Consider the following 20,575-nt stretch of genomic DNA (forward strand, 5'->3'; position numbering starts at 1 on the left):
GCTTCAATCCAGGAGGGGGACAATCACCCTATCAACTCCTGCCCACAACATTGACCACATCATATCCCCTTTCACCTACCTGGAAGGGGAACATCTGAAAGTAGAAGACAATTTCCAACCCCCCCTCCCACCCTCAGCTATATAGTCCACCCCCTATCCAAGTTCAGAAGGTTTCCTAGCTCATACAAAATAAATAAAAACAAAGCCAAAACATTTATGAGCTACAGAGGAAAACAAATTCTTTCCAAACACTTATTTATATGCAGTCACTGCCAAAGAAACTCCCTTTTGCAAGCTGCCTGGCACAGGTTTTTTAATTCATAGTTTGAGGGCTCACATATATAAAATTGCTGCCATAGCCTCAACCCATCCATAGGAAGAACTCTCATCCCAAGTGAATAGGCACAGGAAGATAATTTAAAATGTTTTGTGCTCATTGTGAGCTGCCACAGCCTCTGCCTGCATCCTGCAACACCGGAAAACTTGAGTGAAGAACCAAACCACACAAAATAAAGGAAGACAAAGCAAATCTTGCCTGCAATTTGGAATTCAGCCAATTACACACGTAAATGTATAGCCCTTTACCAATAATGTTCCAAACAGACACAAAGTTTTATCTTTCAACACGCTGCTTCAGTCATTTCAAATCTACAGAACATTAGACATCACCACACCCCTCATTTGCTTTCATCCCATGCACTGCATTGCCAGACAAACTAGTACATTTGGCTACAGGTTTCCACCTTCTCTGTGTATATGTGAAATTTGTGGAAGGCAGGTCCCTAAGGATTGAAAGGTATGAAGAAATATCAGTGCACTAGCACTAAAAATCCCCTGCATGCTCATCACCACTCAGATACGGGCTACAAAGAATCCTGCTTTCCAGAGTCTGTCTTGATCCATCTACTTTACCCTCCCCAGGATCACCACAGTTTCTAAATAGGTTTTACGTCCAATGTCATTGTCAGTCAGTGTGTATCTCCACTGCTTAAATACAGAAGTATATTTTACATATTCATGCATCATATCAATAAATAATGTCAAGCCCCAATGCATAGAACATACATTCAGTCTAAGAGAAACAAGCCCCAGGTATGCAGCTGTTAAGGATGTGCTATACTAACGTTGCCATTCTGTATCAAGCAATTAGGGGGAAAGGAACAGCAGGGAGGGAAGGAATACCAGGGGGTTTGGGGTTAAGAAAAAGCAAAATAAGCATATTTAGTTGTACAATACATAAAATGCAATTAATTGTATCCTACCCTATGACTAATTATAGGCCACATTTATTATACAAGTGTTTCTTCTGATTGAAGAACCAAATCCAGCCCCACTGCCCTGTTACGCAGTCAAATCTTCACACAAAGCTAACTTTGTCATAGCCTTGGAAGAGCTGCCACGTGTCAATTAAAAATGAATAGTGCCTCTAGACATTAAAGAGGCAGGTACAATCAAGAGAATTTTTGCTGACAGGAAATGTCATTTCACAAAACACAAAAGGGCTCAACAACTCACATTGACTGTGGGTTGACCTCTACCCACAGTAAGCTCCTTCTAGGCTTCCCTTGAAATACTCTATCTGCTGTAAAGTCTGATGTATTTCATTGTGTACTGTTAAAGGATGGGAAGACTTCACAGATTTAATGAGAGATTTCCTATAGGTATCCCTCTCACAGAAAGAGCAGCAGAGACTTTTTGTGTGTGTGTGTCCATGTGGCTATCAAATAACTGATGGCAGTGGTAACAGGGAACTGGCTCTTTGAAAACTGAAGTAATTTATACACATGTAGATGCACTTGACCAAGCACTCAGAAAACTACATGGTAGCATATTAAGAAGAGCAAGCCTGAAGCCCTGCATCCCAGTGTTTGTGGCCAAGGACCTGCCTCCTGCCTGTCCTGTCACCTCCCACCAGGCTGGTGGTGACATTGCAAGGCAATGGAGGGACATCTTTCCCTCGGACTTGCACAGCCAAGGCGAGACCTAAATGGTAATTATTTCATCACAGAGAGACACATCCCTACTGTGCAAACACTTTATGACCTAAATGAGGATCAAACAAGAGCGTGGAAAAATGCTCTGGGTTACTGGTGAGACCCCACCTGGAGTACTGTGTCCAGTTCTGGAGCCCCTATTACAAGAGGGATGTGGAGGTGCTGGAACGTGTCCAGAGAAGGGCCACAAGGATGATCAGAGGGCTGGAGCACCTCTCCTATGAGGACACACTGAAGGAGTTGGGGCTGTTCAGTCTGCAGAAGAGAAGGCTCCGAGGTGACCTAATTGTGGCCTTCCAGTATCTGAAGGGGGCCTACAGAAAGGCTGGGGAAGGACTTCTCAGGATCTCAGGTAGTGATAGGACTAGGGGGAATGGAATGAAGCTGGAGGTGGGGAGATTCAGGCTAGATGTGAGGAGGAGGTTCTTCACCATGAGAGTGGTGAAACCCTGGAATGTGTTGTCCAGGGAGGTGGTTGGGGCCCCGTCCCTGGGGGTGTTTAAGAGCAGGCTGGACGAGGCTCTGTCCAGCCTGATCTAGTGTGGGGTGTCCCTGCCCATGGCAAGGGGGTTGGAACTGGATGATCCTTGTGGTCCCTTCCAACCCTGAATGAAACTATGAAACTATGAGTGTTCTGTTTGTTGCTGTTCCCCCTTTCCCAGCATCACCACCACTGTCCACTACAGCCACCCATTGCTGCCTGTTCTCTGTGGAGGCCCCAGAGCAGTGTTCCTTCACCACTGCTTCAAGGCAAAGGCACATTTTTAAACCAGCTTCAATGCCTGGGAAATGGTCCCATTACTCCTCTTGGCAGGGCAATTGCTCCTCCCATGCCTCTCTCTAACTCTGTCATTTGTGCTTACAGAAAGAAGAAAAATATCCACATTTGATCCGCTGCTGTACCACCTCATCTCAGAAGATGGGGAAATGAAATGCAGATATTAGAAATGTACTGGGTTTTCTTGGGCTGCTAATGCAAAGAGCATTTCCTCTTTCACCGCCACCAAGTGTAGCAATTAAGGGCTATGGTATTTTCACAGATATTAGCAGCAGGCAGGCAGCATACACTACTAAATGATTTATCAAAACATTAAGAGCTGTCTTTGCTTCATATATTAATCTTGTTGCTGAAAACTGATTAAATGATGGGTTACTTGCCACTGTGTAATTCAGTTTTACTGGATAGCATAAATTATTTGTATCCAGTACAGCACTGACAATGAGCTTTGCTTTGTTTAAGGAACTTGCTCACTCTCCCCCTTCCAAAGATGCATTTTTTGCCTTTGGCTCCATGAAAATTAGAAACAAGCCTTTGCCACAACCCAGGTTCATAAGCAGTCTAAATTCTCTTTTCAGAGACTTACAGAGTTTTCAAACCATCCTTCTTCAATAGTGAAATATGCCCTAAACCAACGATTACAGTTGTCAATATTCTCCTTCCCTGAAATTCTCGATATGCCAAATTATTTTTGGATAATCAGGAAAGTGTAACTCAGCTTTCCTCATTCCAAGCTTATACTTAATTCCAGCCTCTTGATGCAAAAAGTTGTTTCTAATCAAGCAGGTAGATGATTCTGGGAAGGACAGTGCTGTGGCCAAGCTTTATCATTTGCTTTTAAATTAATAGTTAAAGTGATATACTGAAAACTAATCAGTTACACTAAGCATCAGCACTGAATGTGTTATGTTTTTCCTTTGAAAAGCACAGACTTCAGCACCCTAGGAAATACAGAGTCCTCAAGGATGTGGACATTGATTTATAGTGGCTTCACACAAAGTACTTCCATAAACACTCATTTACCAAAATGCTGTAAGTAGAGCTAATTATAATTTATGTCAAAACAGTTTAGATGCTTTTCATGATCAGTTTTTATAGAGAGAAATATACAGCATAGTTCTGAACACCATTTAGAACGTTTCCTCACCATACCAATTAGCTTTTTTTTCCTGTTCCTTGAAGACAACCAATTTTAAAACACAGTGAATTTGTAATTGCTTTATCTCAAAATCTCAGCTCCGTGATTTCTTCCCCTCCCCACCCCATCCCAGGACTAATAAATACTCTCTGAACATTTTCACACAGCATTTTCATCATATAGTCAATATTTTCAATTAAGGTTATCTAATAAAACTGAAAAGAGGAAATAAAACTGTATGTACACACTTCTATGGATATAAACATCAAGGTTACTCAGTATTCTTTTAGGATTTGCATTTGTTTACATGATCATGAGAACTAAGCTCCTTTAAATGCTTCCAGTCAATCCCAAACCTCAAACTAGATATTAAATTTAAAGAGATGTAAGGGGAACAACAACAAGAAAAAAAGGAAAAAACAGGAGGAGCTAGATGAATAACTCCAGCCTGTCTTGGAAGTTGAGTCCTATGTTTAGTTTACACTTCTGTAAAAGCTCTTTACCTTAATGTCACAGTAGAAATTCAGCATGATGCTGGCTTATAATTATTACAAGCTCTTCAATTTAGCCACGGTAATGGAAATGTAATATAGTGATGACTCTTTCTATACTACCAGCCCTTCAAGTTTGAAGCTGATATTGTTATCTATGGACAAATAAATGATACTGGTGGTATGAACCAACTCACTAGCACTGCTATGTGTTTGCTTTGTCTGTGTTGCCATCGGTTCAAACTGTGTATCATAACCACATGGGAACCAAACAAGACTTAAACAAGGGCCTATAACATGTAGTTACTTAAGCATATGGGACAAATATCTTGTACCTTACCATTAATATTTTACTAAAGAACAGAATAATCAATTAATGCAAGAAAGGGTAAAGGGATAAACTTCCCTGGAGCACATCCAGAGAAGGGCAACGAAGCGGGTGAGAGGTCTGGAGCACAAGCCCTGTGAGGAGAGACTGAGGGAGCTGGGGTTGCTTAGCCTGGAGGAGACTCAGGGGAGACCTTATTGCTCTACAACTACCTGAAGGAATGTTGTAGCCAGGTGGGGGTTGGTCTCTTCTCCCAGGAAATGAGCACCAGAACAAGAGGACACAGTCTCAAGCTGAACTAGGAGAGGTTTAGGCTGGATGTTAGGAAGAAGTACTTCACATCTGCCATTAAAATGGGCTGCCCAGGTGGTGGAGTCACAATCACTGGAGGTGTTTAAGAAGAGTCTGGATGGGGCACTTAGTGCCACAGTTTAGTTGATTAGATAGTGTTGGGTGATAGGTTGGACTTGATGCTCTCAAAGGTCTTTTTCAACCTGGTTAATTCTATTCTATTCTCTCAAATATCCATTATGAGGTATATGCTACACTTCATTATGCACTACCATACACAATACTACAACTGGAGCGATTTTGGCTTCCTTGTCTTAAGGTACTTAGAGCTAAAGTTTGAGGATATTAATACTCATGTACATATATTAGTCTCCATTTTTAAACTAACTGAGAAAAATTAGACAAGAGTAACTGCATTCTGTGTTGTTTCCTTTTTTAGTTCATATTCCAAAAAGGCACAACACTGTTTGGCTCGATGAATTAATCAAAAGGGACTATTTAAAGATAATTTTGCTGGAACAAAACTTCCTAATTCTGAACAAATGGTCAGAAAAGGCAGTGGAGTTTTAGCTGAGTACTCAAAGACAAAAGCTAATTTCAGGAGCAGTTTTTGGAATTAGGAGAAGACAGCTGTGAAGCTGGCACATACCCTAGGAATAAAGTTGTTGCACAAGCTACACAATTGTTAAAATACTTTCTACAGAGCAAGTTAAAATAGAAGAAGGAAAATGATGATTTCTAAATACAATACTGAAGAATAGCTCCTCTAAAACTGTTAAATAACCTAAAATTGTAATTTACATCCTGGTCAATTAAGAGAGATTTTTTTTTTTTCCTCTCTAATATTTAGTCTTAAGATACTGGAGGGGAATATGTGGAATACAGAAGAGTTTAACTATATTCTTGCCTAGAATACACAGCCTTAGAATTCTGAAGTAGAAATACCCGCCAAAAACTGTTTTCTATTTACTTGTGCACAACAAAACTACACTTTGAGCCAAGGTGTCATTCAGCTACCACTAATGGCCAGAGCTCATACAAAAAGTTCAGCTTGATTTTGAAGGTAGTTGAATGGAATAGTGAATTTCTGTGTATTACAAGAGGCATGACATGACATCATGATTAGGCTAGCATGGCAAGACAGCCAACATGAGGCTTAGCTCAAAAGTGCACTAAAGTCTTTTTACATAGCAAAGCAAATTATTCTATTAATTATTGATTCAATATAATAAAAAGACATTTTCTCTAGGGAAATAGATTCTTGGGTGATTTCTTCTGGCAGGATGTATTTCAAATGAAACCAATCTCTACCCTCCAACACTTTCTAAAACAATACTACTCCTGTGTGTACTATTTCAGTACTATTGCCCTTCACCCAAAGCAGTAGCAATATATTGCTTATCACAGTATCACAGTATCACCGAGGTTGGAAGAGACCTCAAGGATCATTGAGTCCAACCTGTGACCACAGACCTCGTGACTAGACCATGGCACCAAGTGCCACGTCCAATCTCCTCTTGAACTCCTCCAGGGATGGTGACTCCACCACCTCCCTGGGCAGCACATTCCAATGACTAATGACTTGCTCGGTGAAGAACTTTCTCCTCACCTCGAGCCTAAACTTCCCCTGGCGCAGCTTGAGACTGTGTCCCCTTGTTCTGGTGCTGGTTGCCTGGGAGAAGAGACCAACCCCTTCCCGGCTACAACCACCTTTCAGGTAAGTTGTAGAGGGCAATGAGGTCACCCCTGAGCCTCCTCTTCTCCAGGCTAAACAATCCCAGCTCCCTCAGCCTCTGCTCATAGTGCTTGTGCTCAAGGCCTCTCACCAGCCTTCCATCAAAAATTACTAGATCATAAAAAATTTTCTTCTAATGGCAATACATCTTGAAGTATTGCATCATGGTGGAATTGCTGTGCTTTAAAATATAATGTCTATTAAAAGCTATCTGGTTCTTAATGCAAATTCATTAGGTTACTTTTATCAAGTCTTGTTCGTGTGTTATAGTAGATTACTATTCTTAATGAAGTTCTCCTTAAAAAAACACCCAGGAGAGTTATCATAATGTCTACTCCTCATACAGCACCTATCGATGTTTTCTTGATAGGGAACGCAATCACACATTATCACCTTCCAATTAATGCTGCATGGTCTCAAAGCAAATGAAGAACAAGGAACTACTATCTTAAAAGGAAGAAAATCTTTCAAAGAAGAAAGTAGAGCAAAGCTATGGAGGGTGAAAAAAAATCCAATTAATCTAGCATATGCTACTAATGTTTGCAGCTGACAGGGCTAACAATCAGGGATAATCTAACCTCCCTTGCCTTGGAATGGATGGTAGCTGTCACTGAATCTGAATGGGTTTAGAGTCCTTTAGACATGAAAATCTGCAGAAGAAAAACTCATGCTAGCTTGAGTTACCCTACAAGCATTAGGCTACTTTCCTCTTGCTAGGGAGCCAGCACACAGTCTCTACTTGCAACTCCAGATTGTAAACATAGTCAAAATGCCACCTCGAGCAGACTGCCACTTAAATTCTTTCCTAACTGTTTAAAGAAACACAACTGAATTACAGAAAGGAAAACCAATTGCTGAAGGGCAACATTATACACTAGAGGTGGCAGGTCATGCTTATGCTGCTGATCCCCCACATCTGCTGGTAGGAATGCAAAGAAGCTGCCAAGAATTTTCTGTCAGGCTGCTGCGCTGACCGTGTTGCTCTCTAAATGAGATCTGATTGACTGCTATGTTGACAGGAAGCACTAAACTGAAATTGCTTACTCTTTGTTTTACACCAAGAGAGACTGCTTTTTCTTGTCACTGACTGTGCTGAACGAGAGCAGAAACGAAATCACAAACAATTGCCCATGATGGGGAGCAGCACTCGTGCTTGCTTCAGTCATGCACTGAAAGAATCACCTGGAGCCTGAATGCCTCAGGAGCAGCTTTGCAACCCCCATCATGTTGCAATGATGACAACAGATATCAAACTGCTCCCTTGCTTAAATCCTGGCCAGCAGAGAGTTGATCCAATATTAACTTTTACTCTCCGGATCCCTGCAACCTCAGAACTGCTTTTGGCTGTATTTAACATCTGAGCTCTATCAAGGGTCTATCTGAAAGTTTAAACTGTGCTTTCTGCCCTAGTCTGTATTAACTGAGAGTAGAGATGGTCCTTCACAAAAGGCAGGAAAGTGAATATTGGACATTACCATGCTAGGAAAAATGGATTCACATTTCTGAATAAACATTATAGATTATAAAGATACAGTTGCTGTAGAAACTGAAAGGATTGCCCTCCTGCCAGTGACCTCTCCCATTGTCTAAGGCAAGACGAACTTCCTCTTCATGAGAAATGAGTTTGCAACTAGTCCTGATCAGGATTCATTAAAATATGCATAGAAGTAAAACTGCCTGACAAATTGATATTACAACAGCTCAAGTGTCTTTATAATGTAACACTACATTTGCACTTCTCAATTCTTTATGGTTGATGGCCATCATCTCATTGATTTGGGGGAGAAAGGGCTCAGTACTAGCCCACAATTAGATCCTAATTTATGTTGTAGAAGTTACTCTTTGTTGATTTTGTATATGAAAAGCCACTCTTCTCCAAACTGACAAACCTACTCTCTGTGCTCTTCAATGCTAATGACATAATATTAATTATGGCTTAATAAAGCATACATATAACTGGCTGTAAAGTGTCTGGTAAGAGTGTCCTAGGATATGTTTTATGTGCTTAGTAATGCTTTGAAAAAGCAGCCTGAGCTCACATCCATGAAAACGAAGCTCCAGTACTTAACACCATATGGAAAGGCTTTCAAAGTGTCTTCAAAAGATGGACCACTTCTTAATATGTATGCAGTCTACAAGGTACCTCTGCCTTCTTCATTTGCACTGACAGTGACAAACCTTTCTCTTCGCAAGAGGAAGCTGTTAGCAGATGCTCACCACAGAAGTTCCTATGCTGGATCTGCTGGCTGTACCAGGAAGCTTTCACTTAAGTGCAGCAAGGGAAGTAAAAGCAACGACTAAGACTTTAGGTTATTTAGTTTCATAGTTTCATTCAGAGTTGGAAGGGACCACAAGGATCATCTAGTTCCAACCCCCCTGCCATGGGCAGGGACACCATATATACGTCTGCAGTTAGAAATAAGCAAACATTTTGCAGAGTGAAGCTCTATCAGATACCAGTTACACTCAGGAACAATCTCAGCACCCTCTGTACCCCAGGATGGCTGAAGGTCAGAAATCCTGAAGGGCTGTGGCAGAACTGTGCTGAAAACTTGCATTAGTAATAGATTACCCTCACCTCACTCAGAGGAACACATATTTCGCTCAGTGTTACCTATCGTGGGAGATTTTAGACTTGGGAAAAACAGGACAATAGCACTTCATTATCATCTAGCAAGTGTATACATTTGTGAAGGGTTTTCAAAAGGTGGCTTCAATAGTTCACCTCATCTCTTTTGTATCCTACATTTGTATTATTACATGCTACTTTCCTGAAGGCTAAGCATCTTAGGCTCTTTGAAATGTCAACCTCAGTAAAAGAAACACGTTCTACCTAATTTGTCCTCATTTCCACTCATCCAAAATCCCATTAAAGTCAAGAGCATGTTTTTTTCTCCTTCTCTCTCTCTCCGTCTCTCAGTATTCATTTACCAGTGAGAACAGGGTGTTTTATCTCCAGGTGGTGAAAGCTCACATATGGAAATATATTTAATTGGTTTAAAGATTTAAACATCATCTCCTCCCACCCTTCCTCACTGAAATGTCTTTCTGATAACTGAGCAAAACACTCAACACAGTTATGTAAGACAGGAACACACACGACTGCATTGCCAGCCTTAGAAAGAAACATTTGCAAGTGATTTTAGCAAAGCATTTGCTCTTTGGATTATAGCAAGCTTATCTGCAGGCACACCAAAAGCCTGAACAGAAAAATGTAAATGCAGTAACTCTGCTTTTTCCAAAGCATCCTTTGGGCACCTTCTGCCCTCGACATGTGTGATCAATCACAGCCAGCAGTTGTTTGCTCCACACCTGGACTGCCAAATGTCAACACCACGATTCAAGGGAAGAGGATGCTGCCACATGCAAACTGGGGGACTCTGCTGGCGCTTCAGTCTCAAGCACACCTGGAGGCAGAGGTTGGGAATGCAGGGAAGTGGAAAGGAGCCAGGCCAGGTGTTTTCTTCTTCGTTTCATGGCCACCCGATCACTGCCACTTTTTCTCTGCCTCCAGCGTGTCCTAACTCCATCCTCTTTCAACTGCAGCCTTTAGTCTCAATTTTTTTTTGCCATCATCTCCAGCTATTACTGGTAAAGATGTAAGAGCTAAAGATGTAAGCAGAAAAATCAGCACTTCTCTTTCTGGGATTTATGCCATATTAATTTGCACTTACAGAGGTAAAATTAAGAATAAGTACTTCAAATATGGATTGCAGGAGAAATGTAGCTTTTCACAATATTATGTTGCTCTGTTGTACATAGATTAGGCTAAAACTCAAAGTTTACAATGGAGTTACATTAAAAACTACTAAATACAATGAAAACCAAATTTTAGAAGTGAAGAATTCTTTCTCACTTCATGTTTTGTTGTTTGGACAATGCATTTGTATTTCCTTCTCCCCATCCACTCCCAATACAATTCATAGTTAGGATCACTTTTCTGCATAGTTATTTCTCCATTCACCTAATCTTGCTGAATTACTAGCTCATGGAGAAATATTGGAAATAGATATCTAACAGGAATACACAAATGTCTAATTGCTGCAGTTAATCACAGAATAGTGGGGCATTAGAGGAGACTTCTGGAGAATGTCTAGACCAACTCCTCTGCTAAAACATGTTCACCTAGAGCATGTTGCACAGTATCATGGCCAGGCAGGCTTTGAATATCTCAAGAAGGAGACTCCTCTGGGCAGCCTGTTCCAGTGCTCTGTCACCCTCAAAGCAAAGCTTTCCCCTGTGTTCAGATGGAAAGATAAGAGGCCAAACCAGCTAGGGCTACTTCCTGCTTTGAAATAACACTTCCTATTCTTCTGCAAAACATACACATGATAACATCCACACATACGTGTCCTGTGTTGTTTGCTACATACAGCAGTCAAGTTTTATTTGATGTTACTTTAAAATAAAGCTAACCCTTTAGCCTCCATCCATGTCATACACAACAGCCACATTTCCTAGACATACACCTCCAAAGAGTATTTGTAATGGGAAGAGGATAGGAAGGGGATTTGATGTGTAAATCACAGAAGCTAAAGCACAAAACTGCTGCAACATAGGATATTTTGCTGTTTGGAACATTTTTTGTCATAAAGGGCAAACATGCAAAGCAGCAGGATCAGTATTCCAGCCCCAAGCTAAATGTCCATGAATTTACCTCTGACAACTTCTTCCACAGACTCTGTAGTTGTGGTGGTAGTGGTTGCAATACTGGTAGTTCTTTCAGTTGCCTCCTCGTACTCTTCTTCAGTCTCTTCTTCAATTTCATCGCCGTCATCATCGTCATCATCAGCATCATCATCTTCCACAACAGTTAGTTCATCATCTTCCTCTGGTTGCTCTTCAACAGCCTTATCATCACTAAAGGAAGAAAATTATAATGATATGTTACCAACAAAATTATTTCAAGATAATGAGAGAGACCATTCTGTTCAGAAACTGTAAGAACATGTTTCTCCTTCTTCTTCCCTCCTCTTCAGAATCAGGGTCCCTGGAACATCCCAACCAGTAAGAAATTGGAAATGCTAACAAAAAAACAATCAACCAAGCAAAAAAAAAAGAGAGTCAACATTAGCAATGCAGTAAGAAAGCTACCAAGAGGCCAGACTGAAGCTTCTCCTATTGCACAAGGATGGAAAAAGAATCCCCTTCAGCAATACCATATTTTGACAGCTGGATAACACTCCAAGCAGGCTTGCTCCACACTGCTGCCAACAAGCCAATTTTTATTTTGAACAAATGTTAAATTAGCTCAATATGCACTCAGCTGATACATAGAAGCAAGAGTGTTTCCCAGGATTTTCTCACCCAAGGGATACCTTATCCATAGGCTTTCCATGGACTACCTCACCTGCCTTTTACAGAGGACTACCAAGTATTGAACTGACCTGGAACTGTCTACACTGTATGCTGAGTTTTTGTTCTGCTGTTAAAAATGTTGTATGAATGGAAGAGTCACTTGTACAGAACTGAACACAGAGCTGACTGTTCTCACAAAGGACAGGACAGAGGCAGTCGACACATATGCTGATTGTTGACAGTTTTTGTCTCTCAGGTTTTACCACCAGCAGAGCAAGGTCAGCTCAGATGCTCTGCACTACCAACACTGCCATGCAGTTGCTGCACAAGGCCTCCATTAGAGTCCTGTGGTACCAACATGTATTAGGATGGCAACATATGCACCTCTCACTATGCTCACAAAGAAACCTCAAACTATTGGGCTAACTATTGTTATCCATCATGGTGCTTTAAATTCATATAGCTGTCTAAAATCATCTGGACCTAATCAGTCTTGGACAATAGGAGGAAATACTGAAACTATCAAATGTATTTGGTGGCTCAATATGTCAAGAATTTTCTGGGATGACCCTTAGTTCAGAATGATTCAGGCAACAGGCCAAAAAAACCAAATGCTCAGCTACTGCTGCTGTTGCATTTGAAATCCTTCCTAACTCAGTGCCTGGCTGTGGCAAGGTTTGGGGTCTGTTAGTATGTTCATCTACTTAAGATTTACTGCTAATGAATAATGACCCTTAAATATTCAAACATCTAATGAATTTTTGTCACCTCCATACACAAGTGGGTCTGCATCTTTTCCATACCATTGTATATGCCTGAACAGCCTTTTAGGTGAAGTTAACAACTTCTCTCTTTCATCTCATTTTGGAGACCAAGCATGTAGTATTTCATTTTATGATATGTAGCCTACTACAGCCTTGAAAAGGAACTTGAAGCAAAAAGGACAGTACAATTTGTCTTAATAGACTATTAAGAAGTCAAGAAATCTTGATAACAATCTTCCATGCCACAAGCCTGACTCTAATAGAAAAAAAAGTTAAGTCTCTATGAAAACAATAATGCATCCCCTATTCCTTCTCCCCAAAATATCTGTCCTCCAGAGACTTAAATATTGAAGCTTTCCAATGGGGCAAACCTCAGGTAGATTATACAAATGGATGTGGTAAAAGTTACCTTGCAGAAGAGTCTGTTTAATGGATTATTTGTTTCCATTTACATGTGAGAAAGACCAAAAAAGGAGCACAAAACCACTGGCTACTTCTCTTACTTTTTTCTTGCTTTCTAAGACCTGATTTAGCAATTTAACCATCTCCACTGCACAATTTCCACCAAGAAATCTAATTTCAGCATGCCTGAAATTTCCAACTTCATTTTTAGTAAGTCCTCTCTAAATAATTTATTTCTTCTGGTTTTGTCTCATAAATGCTATACCTACACCACCACCTTCCATTTGCAAGGGTGAGGTGGATTTGTAACATCCTGTATCTGTTTCCAGGTTAAAGGGCTACTAGTATTGTTTAGCTAAAGACATTTAAACTAGTCATACTGAGCATAAGACAGCCAGATTTTCATCAAGAGCATCACACTGGCATCCTGGCCTGCATCAGGAACAGTGTGACCAGCAGGAGCAGGGAGGTCATTCTGCCCCTGTACACTGCACTGGTTAGGCCACACCTCGAGTACTGTGTCCAGTTCTGGGCCCCTCAGTTTAGGAAGGAGGTTGACTTGCTGGAACGAGTCCAGAGAAGGGCAATGAAGTTGGTGAGGGGTTTGGAACACAAGCCCTATGAGGAGAGGCTGAGGGAGCTGGGGTTGCTTAGCCTGGAGAGGAGGAGACTCAGGGGTGACCTTATTGCTCTCTACAACTACCTGAAGGGAGATTGTAGACAGGCAGAGGTTGGTCTCTTCTCCCAGGGAGTCAGCACCAGAACAAGAGGACACAGTCTCAGGCTGCACCAGGGGAGGTTTAGGCTGGATGTTAGGAAGAAGTTCTATTCAGAGAGAGTGATTGCTCATTGGAATGGGCTGCCCAGGGAGGTGGTGGAGTCACCATCATTGGTGTTTAAGGAGAGACTTGATGGGGTGCTTGGTGCCATGGTTTAGTTGTTTAGGTGGGTTGGATGGTTGATGGATTGGACACGATCTTGAAGGTCTCTTCCAACCTGGTCTCCTCTACTCTACTCTACTCTACTCTATACTCTACTCTACTCTACTCTACTCTATTTTCAACATTAAAGCAAGCTGCTCTCTTTCTTTCTCTTGCCTAAGCTACAGACACAGCAGGCTTTAAAAAAAGCACAATTCTTTTCCCTCCTCCTTTCATATGAATGATAGCTCTCAGATATTGACAAACTCATAAAGTTAAAGCAGGACAACACAAACCAACCTAATGAAAGAAAGGGAAGTCAACTAGTCACATGGAAAGGCACTTTCAAAAATAATTTGTATGCATGCATCCAATATCCAGCTGGTTTTAGCCATACACAAGCAATTACTCAGCTGTGCCATGTCAGCCCACAAGCCAAGCCTCCCCCTCATTTTTTAAAATTGGTGTTTTTGGAGGTCTGATGCTGAAAGGGGCAGGCTGAAAGTAGACAATTCTCTGTGTGCACTGGTTGGCTGTGCCTGCCACTACACTGGGCCTTGGTTTCCTCTCCAGTAACTTATCAGGAGTAAAGGCTTAAAGGGTAGCCCCCATCTGCATCACCTCCATCTTTCTGCTTACTGAACAACTAGACACCTGAGAATGTAGAAAAAGCCAGAAGTAATGAAAGATTAGAACATTCTAAGGGACCAGGCTCCTGAAAATATTCAGCCAATCTTGCACAAAAATGTACTGGAATATTCTACCATTGTCATCACTCCTAAGGAAAAAAAACAAACACATTCCCACTAGCAACATATTGTGCAAGACTCAGTTACAAGGGAAGTATTTCACAGGATTGTATTTTAATACAAGCTTCAAGAAAAAGGAACAATGAAAACAGAAGTGTGGTTTTCCTTAGATTTAGAAACCTAAATGATACAGAAAGCCTTGCTATATATTTATAGAATGAAGATGCATGAGATTTAATGTTAGGAGGTCATTTCCCTATTTAACAGGTTTTTAAAACTGTCATTGTACACAAGTGTGGAAATAACTCAGGTTCTAAAGCACTCCACACTTTCTCCAAAAGTAATTATTTGGCCAGCTGTCTATTTATACAAAGATGAGGTAGTCTCTTCCCCTGTTAATACTGTCTTCCAAAGAGAGGGGGATGGGGAGATGAAGTGCTTTATGCTCTTGTCTTGAAGGAAGCCAAACACCAGTAACTAATTGGATTGGCCTTATTCTGGTTTAGTCATGCTCAGCTATACTGCACAGATTAACAAACAGCAACACACATCAGGGACATATCCTAGCACAGCCTAACAGCAGTAAACCCAACAGTTTTGCATTAGATATCAAGGCTATCTTCCAAGTCATCTGTTCCTGAAAGTGACAGAAACCATGCCCAGTGGTGCAAACAGAAGATGACCACACCTGCTCAGGAGGCTACCTTTATGACAGACATGAGAAAATCAGCAATGCCAAGCAGTCCCTTAGCAGAGCTCCTCCTAAGCCTGGGGCCACAGAGAAGGAGGAAGTCTCCCAGTATTTGTCAGTGGTGAGGGGACTTCGAGTCTCATGCTTGAAGATGCAGACTTAATACAAACAATGCTACATCTTGATGTGCTTCTGTTGCAAACAAAGAAAGCGAGAGGGTTTCACATATTTTTAGCATTAGCAAAGGTACTATGTCTTATCAGAACATGACAAAGTATGCTTGGGTTTGTTTCCTTGGATTTAACTACTGTTACCATGGCTAACTCTTCTTCAAGGAAAATGCATGCAAGAGGAATGACAGAGAACAATGGAGAAGGAAATTAATTTATACTACAACAACCAAAACAAATCATCAGCCTTTTATATAGGGTTAAAACCCTCCCTGTTGCAGTCTTCAGAGCAGTTTCTCCCTGTCACGATAAGTGCTCTGGTACTACTCACATTTCTCAATTAACACCACCACAGTGTTTCCCAAACAGCGTAGCTAACTGCTGCACACCTTTCACCTCAGTCATCACATTAAATCTTCCATCCCCAAACAAACATTTACCAACAAATAAATGTGGATACTGTTATTTTTCTCAGAAGGCTTGGAATTTTATTTAATATACATAGCAGGTGTGCTTACTTCCTGGAATTATTATGACATTTTACTTTATTTGGTAAACAACTACACCTCAGTCTTGCTCCTCCTGGAACCATGATACCCTGACAGCCTTTTCTGTGTCTATTCCCTTGATACCACCCCAGCCAGGGTTTTATTAGCACCACAGACTGCAGTGTCTCATTAGAAAGAAATTGTTGACACTTTGGCTTAGCTCAGTGGCACCAGTGACAGGATTTTTCAAAGGCTGCTCAAAAATTACTGGATACACTGACAGGTTCACAGATTTGTAAAGCTATATCATCATCTGAATTTAACAGTTTGGCATTAAACAACAGAGGTAAATTGTTAGGCTTGAATGCAGTTATGAAAGTACTTGCAGTACTGCCTGCCCAACATTAGTATCTCTCAATCTTCTGTCAATAGAGAGTTTTGGCAAGGCGTGCTAGCAATTTCCTTCCATGGTGGACACAGATCATCATGACTGAACCTTCTGCTTCAACTTCCTCACATACAGGATATAAAAATCCATTCTGTGTATCACAGAAATGATCTTTCTCCTGAGTATTCCAAGCAACACAAGGAGTCATTAATGTAAATTAGAATAGAATATTAGAATAAACCAAACCAGGTTGGAAGAGACCTTCAAGATCATCGTGTCCAACCCATCAACCAATCCAACCCACCCAAACAGCTAACCCATGGCACCAAGCACCCCATCGAGTCTCCTCCTGAACACCTTCAATGACGGCGACTCCACCACCTCCCCGGGTAACCCATTCCATAGCGCAATCACTCTCTCTGTATAGAACTTCTTCCTAACATTCAACCTGAACCTCCCCTGGCACAGCCTGAGACTGTGTCCTCTTGTTCTGGTGCTGGCTGCCTGGGAGAAGAGACCATCATCCGCCTGTCTACAACCTCCCTTCAGGTAGTTGTAGAGAGTGATAAGGTCACCCCTGAGTCTCCTCTTCTCCAGGCTAAGCAATCCCAGCTCCCTCAGGCTCTCCTCATAGGGCTTGTGTTCCAAACCCCTCACCAACTTTGTTGCTCTTCTCTGGACTCGTTCCAGCAAGTCAACATCCTTCCTAAACTGAGGGGCAATCACCTATGCTCCTCTGTGTGGTGCAACAGAGTATTTGAAGTTTGGTGGTTTCAGCTCTATTTCCAATGCTATGGACACACCTGGGTTCCAGGCAGCCTTTGGAAGCAATCTGTTCTACTGACTCCGAAAGAAACAAACCAACCTCTCCAAGAACCATATTTCTGAGTTTAAAACATATAACCACTGTACACCTAAGCACATAGTTTCAAGCAGTGTTTAAACCATGGCACTATAATGCATATGCAAAAGCTTCCTTTTCTCAACTCATCACTGCAGCTAAGAGTTGGCACCAATGTGTTATTTATTCACTTCACTCAGAAGCTGTTACTCTGTGAAGGTAAAACTGGAAGTGAAGGGAAGTGAAAGTAAAACTGAAAGCGAAGGGAAGTGAAGGTAAATCAAAATATGCTACCTCTTGCTATTGAAGAAATAAGAGAACATTGTAAATGAAAATTTGATTCCTGTATTCTGGCAACCTGTAACAGGGATGGAGGCAGAACACAGATGAACTCTAGCAGTTTCAGAACTCACAGGGGTGCAGCACAAGCTACATTTTATGGGATTTCTGTCTGTACTGGGTTTGACTGAGCTGGAGTTAATTCTCCTCAGAACACCCTTCTAGTGCTGTGTTTCACAGTCCTGTAGCTGGCTGTTGATAACACAACAGTGTTTTGGCTACTACTGAACTGTGCTTTTCCAACATGTCTCTGCCCCAAGAGAATGCTGAGGGGTGGGCAAGATCTTGGGAAGGGACAGGCAGGCCAGCTGACCCAAACTGACCAAAGGGGTATTCCATGCCATACAATGACAGCTCAGATAGAAGAACTAAGTGAAAGAAGTAGTGGGGGGATATTCATCCATGGCATCAGTCCTTCAGAGCAACAGTTAGGCGTAGAACCCTGCTTCCCGAGACCGACCACCATCTATTGATGGGAAGTAGAGAATAACATCTCTCGTGGTTTTTGCTACCATGCCTTTGTTCTTAGCCTGTGCTTAGCATTATTAAATTGCTTCTACCTTTGTATTTTCCCCTCTTCCCTGTCCATCTAAGGGGAGTGATAGAGCCAGGGCCAAACCACCACAGTCTGCAACCAGTAACTTCAGATAAAGATGTGGTAAAGCTTTTGATTTAGGACAACAAATAATTATGGACTAATTACCAATAGTTGGAAGTAGCTCATGTGTATCTGGAATAAAAGTTCATGCATAATGCTGCCAGGTAACTTGAACGAGTCTACATACTTATCAGTGGGTGAAAAAGAATGAGAAGGTATTCAGGTTGGATGTGTTAATATCCGGAAAGATTAACGTTCACTACATTTTGCAGCTCTATTTTATTGCAAATAGATTCCATCTAGACTGTGGTTTTAGCAGCCACCAAGCTTGAGCAAATAGGGGGAAAGCTAATTTCAGCAGAGGAACCAAATGAGCAGTAGCAACACATTGCTGTGCCTGCAGAGAGCTAAGTCCATATATGTTTCCTCTAGACAGAAGCAATTGCTGCAATAACTTGCAGTCTGTTCCCTTTCAACCTAACAGGCCAAGCTGATGGTAATTTACGCAGCCATAACCTTATACTCTAGCTGCCATCATCCTAACTTCCACCTTCTTGTGCTTCAGGTTCCCAAAAGGACCAAACCCTTTACAGCTGCCTCAAAATGACCTCCAGTAAACAAATGACGGGACGGGGTTTTCAAGTATTTGGCCTAGGTCTAGCTTTGCTTCCAGCAGGTGATTAATAATGAGCACAGATATATTTTTGTCCACATGTACAGGAAAGCTCCAGAGCACAAGATTTTGTAACTGTGGGAGTGGAAATGGACAGATCCAACTGTCAACCTCTATGTGCCTTAGGAGTTAATGCCTTAGAAGAAAACGCAAACCGGAAACAAAATTAATTACAGGAGCAGGACACATGCTTGGAATCCACAGAAGGTGACTGCATTTAAAATAGCCTCATTATCAAGCTTTTGGTTAACAGCAAACCAGAAAGTTTATAGGCAGATAACCAAATTCTCCCTCAACACACCTGCATGTCAGAAGCCTGGCTATTTTCTACCTAAAGTGCTTCCAATCTTTGCATGCTAGAAAAGGTTCTTCTAGCCACAGGAAAAGATTTGTCAGGAATTTGGTTTGATCTGACTGTTGCACTCCTCTGAACGGTGTTGCTAATTAAACAAGTCAACACAGGCACTACTTAAGGCTAAAACTAAACAGTGCACCTTGACACAGGAGCACTCACCTCACTGTACCTTCTTTTATTTAACTTTGCCTTTGGTATGCTAGCCAACTTCAAGGCTAAGTTGAGTACACTAACTATATGAAACTGAGTATTGAGGTAGTAAATCTAAACTAGAACTAGCAAAGCAATTTTGCATGGAGTAGAAGAGAGGTGAGCAAACAAAAACAAGTGTGAAATGAAGGTTTTGGCATTAACCTTGAAAGCCTAGGAGCAGGAAGGTTTAAGTTCCTGAAATGTGGGGATGAGGGGAACAGGCAGCAGGGCAAGAACTAAAGTGCACTGCAGTTGCAAGATTAGGCCAGAGCCAGGAAGGAAATGGGTTATGCTAGACTTCCAGTTTATGTAACTCATCTTTTACATGCCTTATTGGCATCAAAGTCTGGAAAATTACAGTAATTTACAGAACTGAAGGGCTGAGCCACAAGGTACCTCAGCAATAATGTTTCTGGTTTGTATTTTAAGTGACCACAAAAGTACAAACTGTTTAAAATTTGCCTTGGCTGTTTTCATTCAGGTTGGATTATACCAGGTTAACAAAAACAGGTGTCATAGACACTTAGTAAGATACAGTTAAACTTTCACAAACTCAGATGGGCACCTTCCATTGCACAGCAAGTTGGGATGAGTATCTCATATTGCCTTGCATCTTTCAGACACCAATTTTGTCACTTCTAATTAGTTTCCATTAGGTTTTCCTTGACTGAAGAGGTTGCAATTATGTTTATTTTCACAGTTCCTAACAGAAACAAAAAAATAATCAAATAAGCTATTTCCAGAAGTGTCACGCAGGCTGCCTTTGAGTCCTTAAGCTTGATCAAATGACTTAATCACATGCTTCAGATTGTCACTTTCCTTTCACTGTATTTTTCTGACCTTTATACAAAACCCCAACCCAACCAACCAAAAATTACCATAAAAACCCCCCAAAACTCCACCACACGACACAAAAACCCCACCCAAAATACAAGAAACCCCAAACCAAACA

The 20,575-nt window shown here is 41.3% G+C and overlaps 1 protein-coding gene across 3 annotated transcripts in view; it reads right to left on the minus strand.

Moving 5' to 3' along the window:
* APP (amyloid beta precursor protein) overlaps positions 1-20,575 on the minus strand; it is a 236,614-nt gene that overhangs the window by 88,748 nt on the left and 127,291 nt on the right. For all 3 annotated transcript variants that reach the window (XM_068144469.1, XM_068144468.1, XM_068144470.1), the window contains exon 6: positions 11,413-11,615. In XM_068144469.1, the coding sequence (XP_068000570.1) occupies positions 11,413-11,615 (203 nt within the window). The remainder of the gene's footprint in view (positions 1-11,412; positions 11,616-20,575) is intronic.

This window comes from Melanerpes formicivorus, unplaced genomic scaffold, assembly GCF_026170545.1.
Source record: "Melanerpes formicivorus ecotype bairdi unplaced genomic scaffold, bMelFor1.0.p_v2 SCAF_11, whole genome shotgun sequence".
In the NCBI taxonomy this organism is placed as follows: domain Eukaryota; kingdom Metazoa; phylum Chordata; class Aves; order Piciformes; family Picidae; genus Melanerpes; species Melanerpes formicivorus.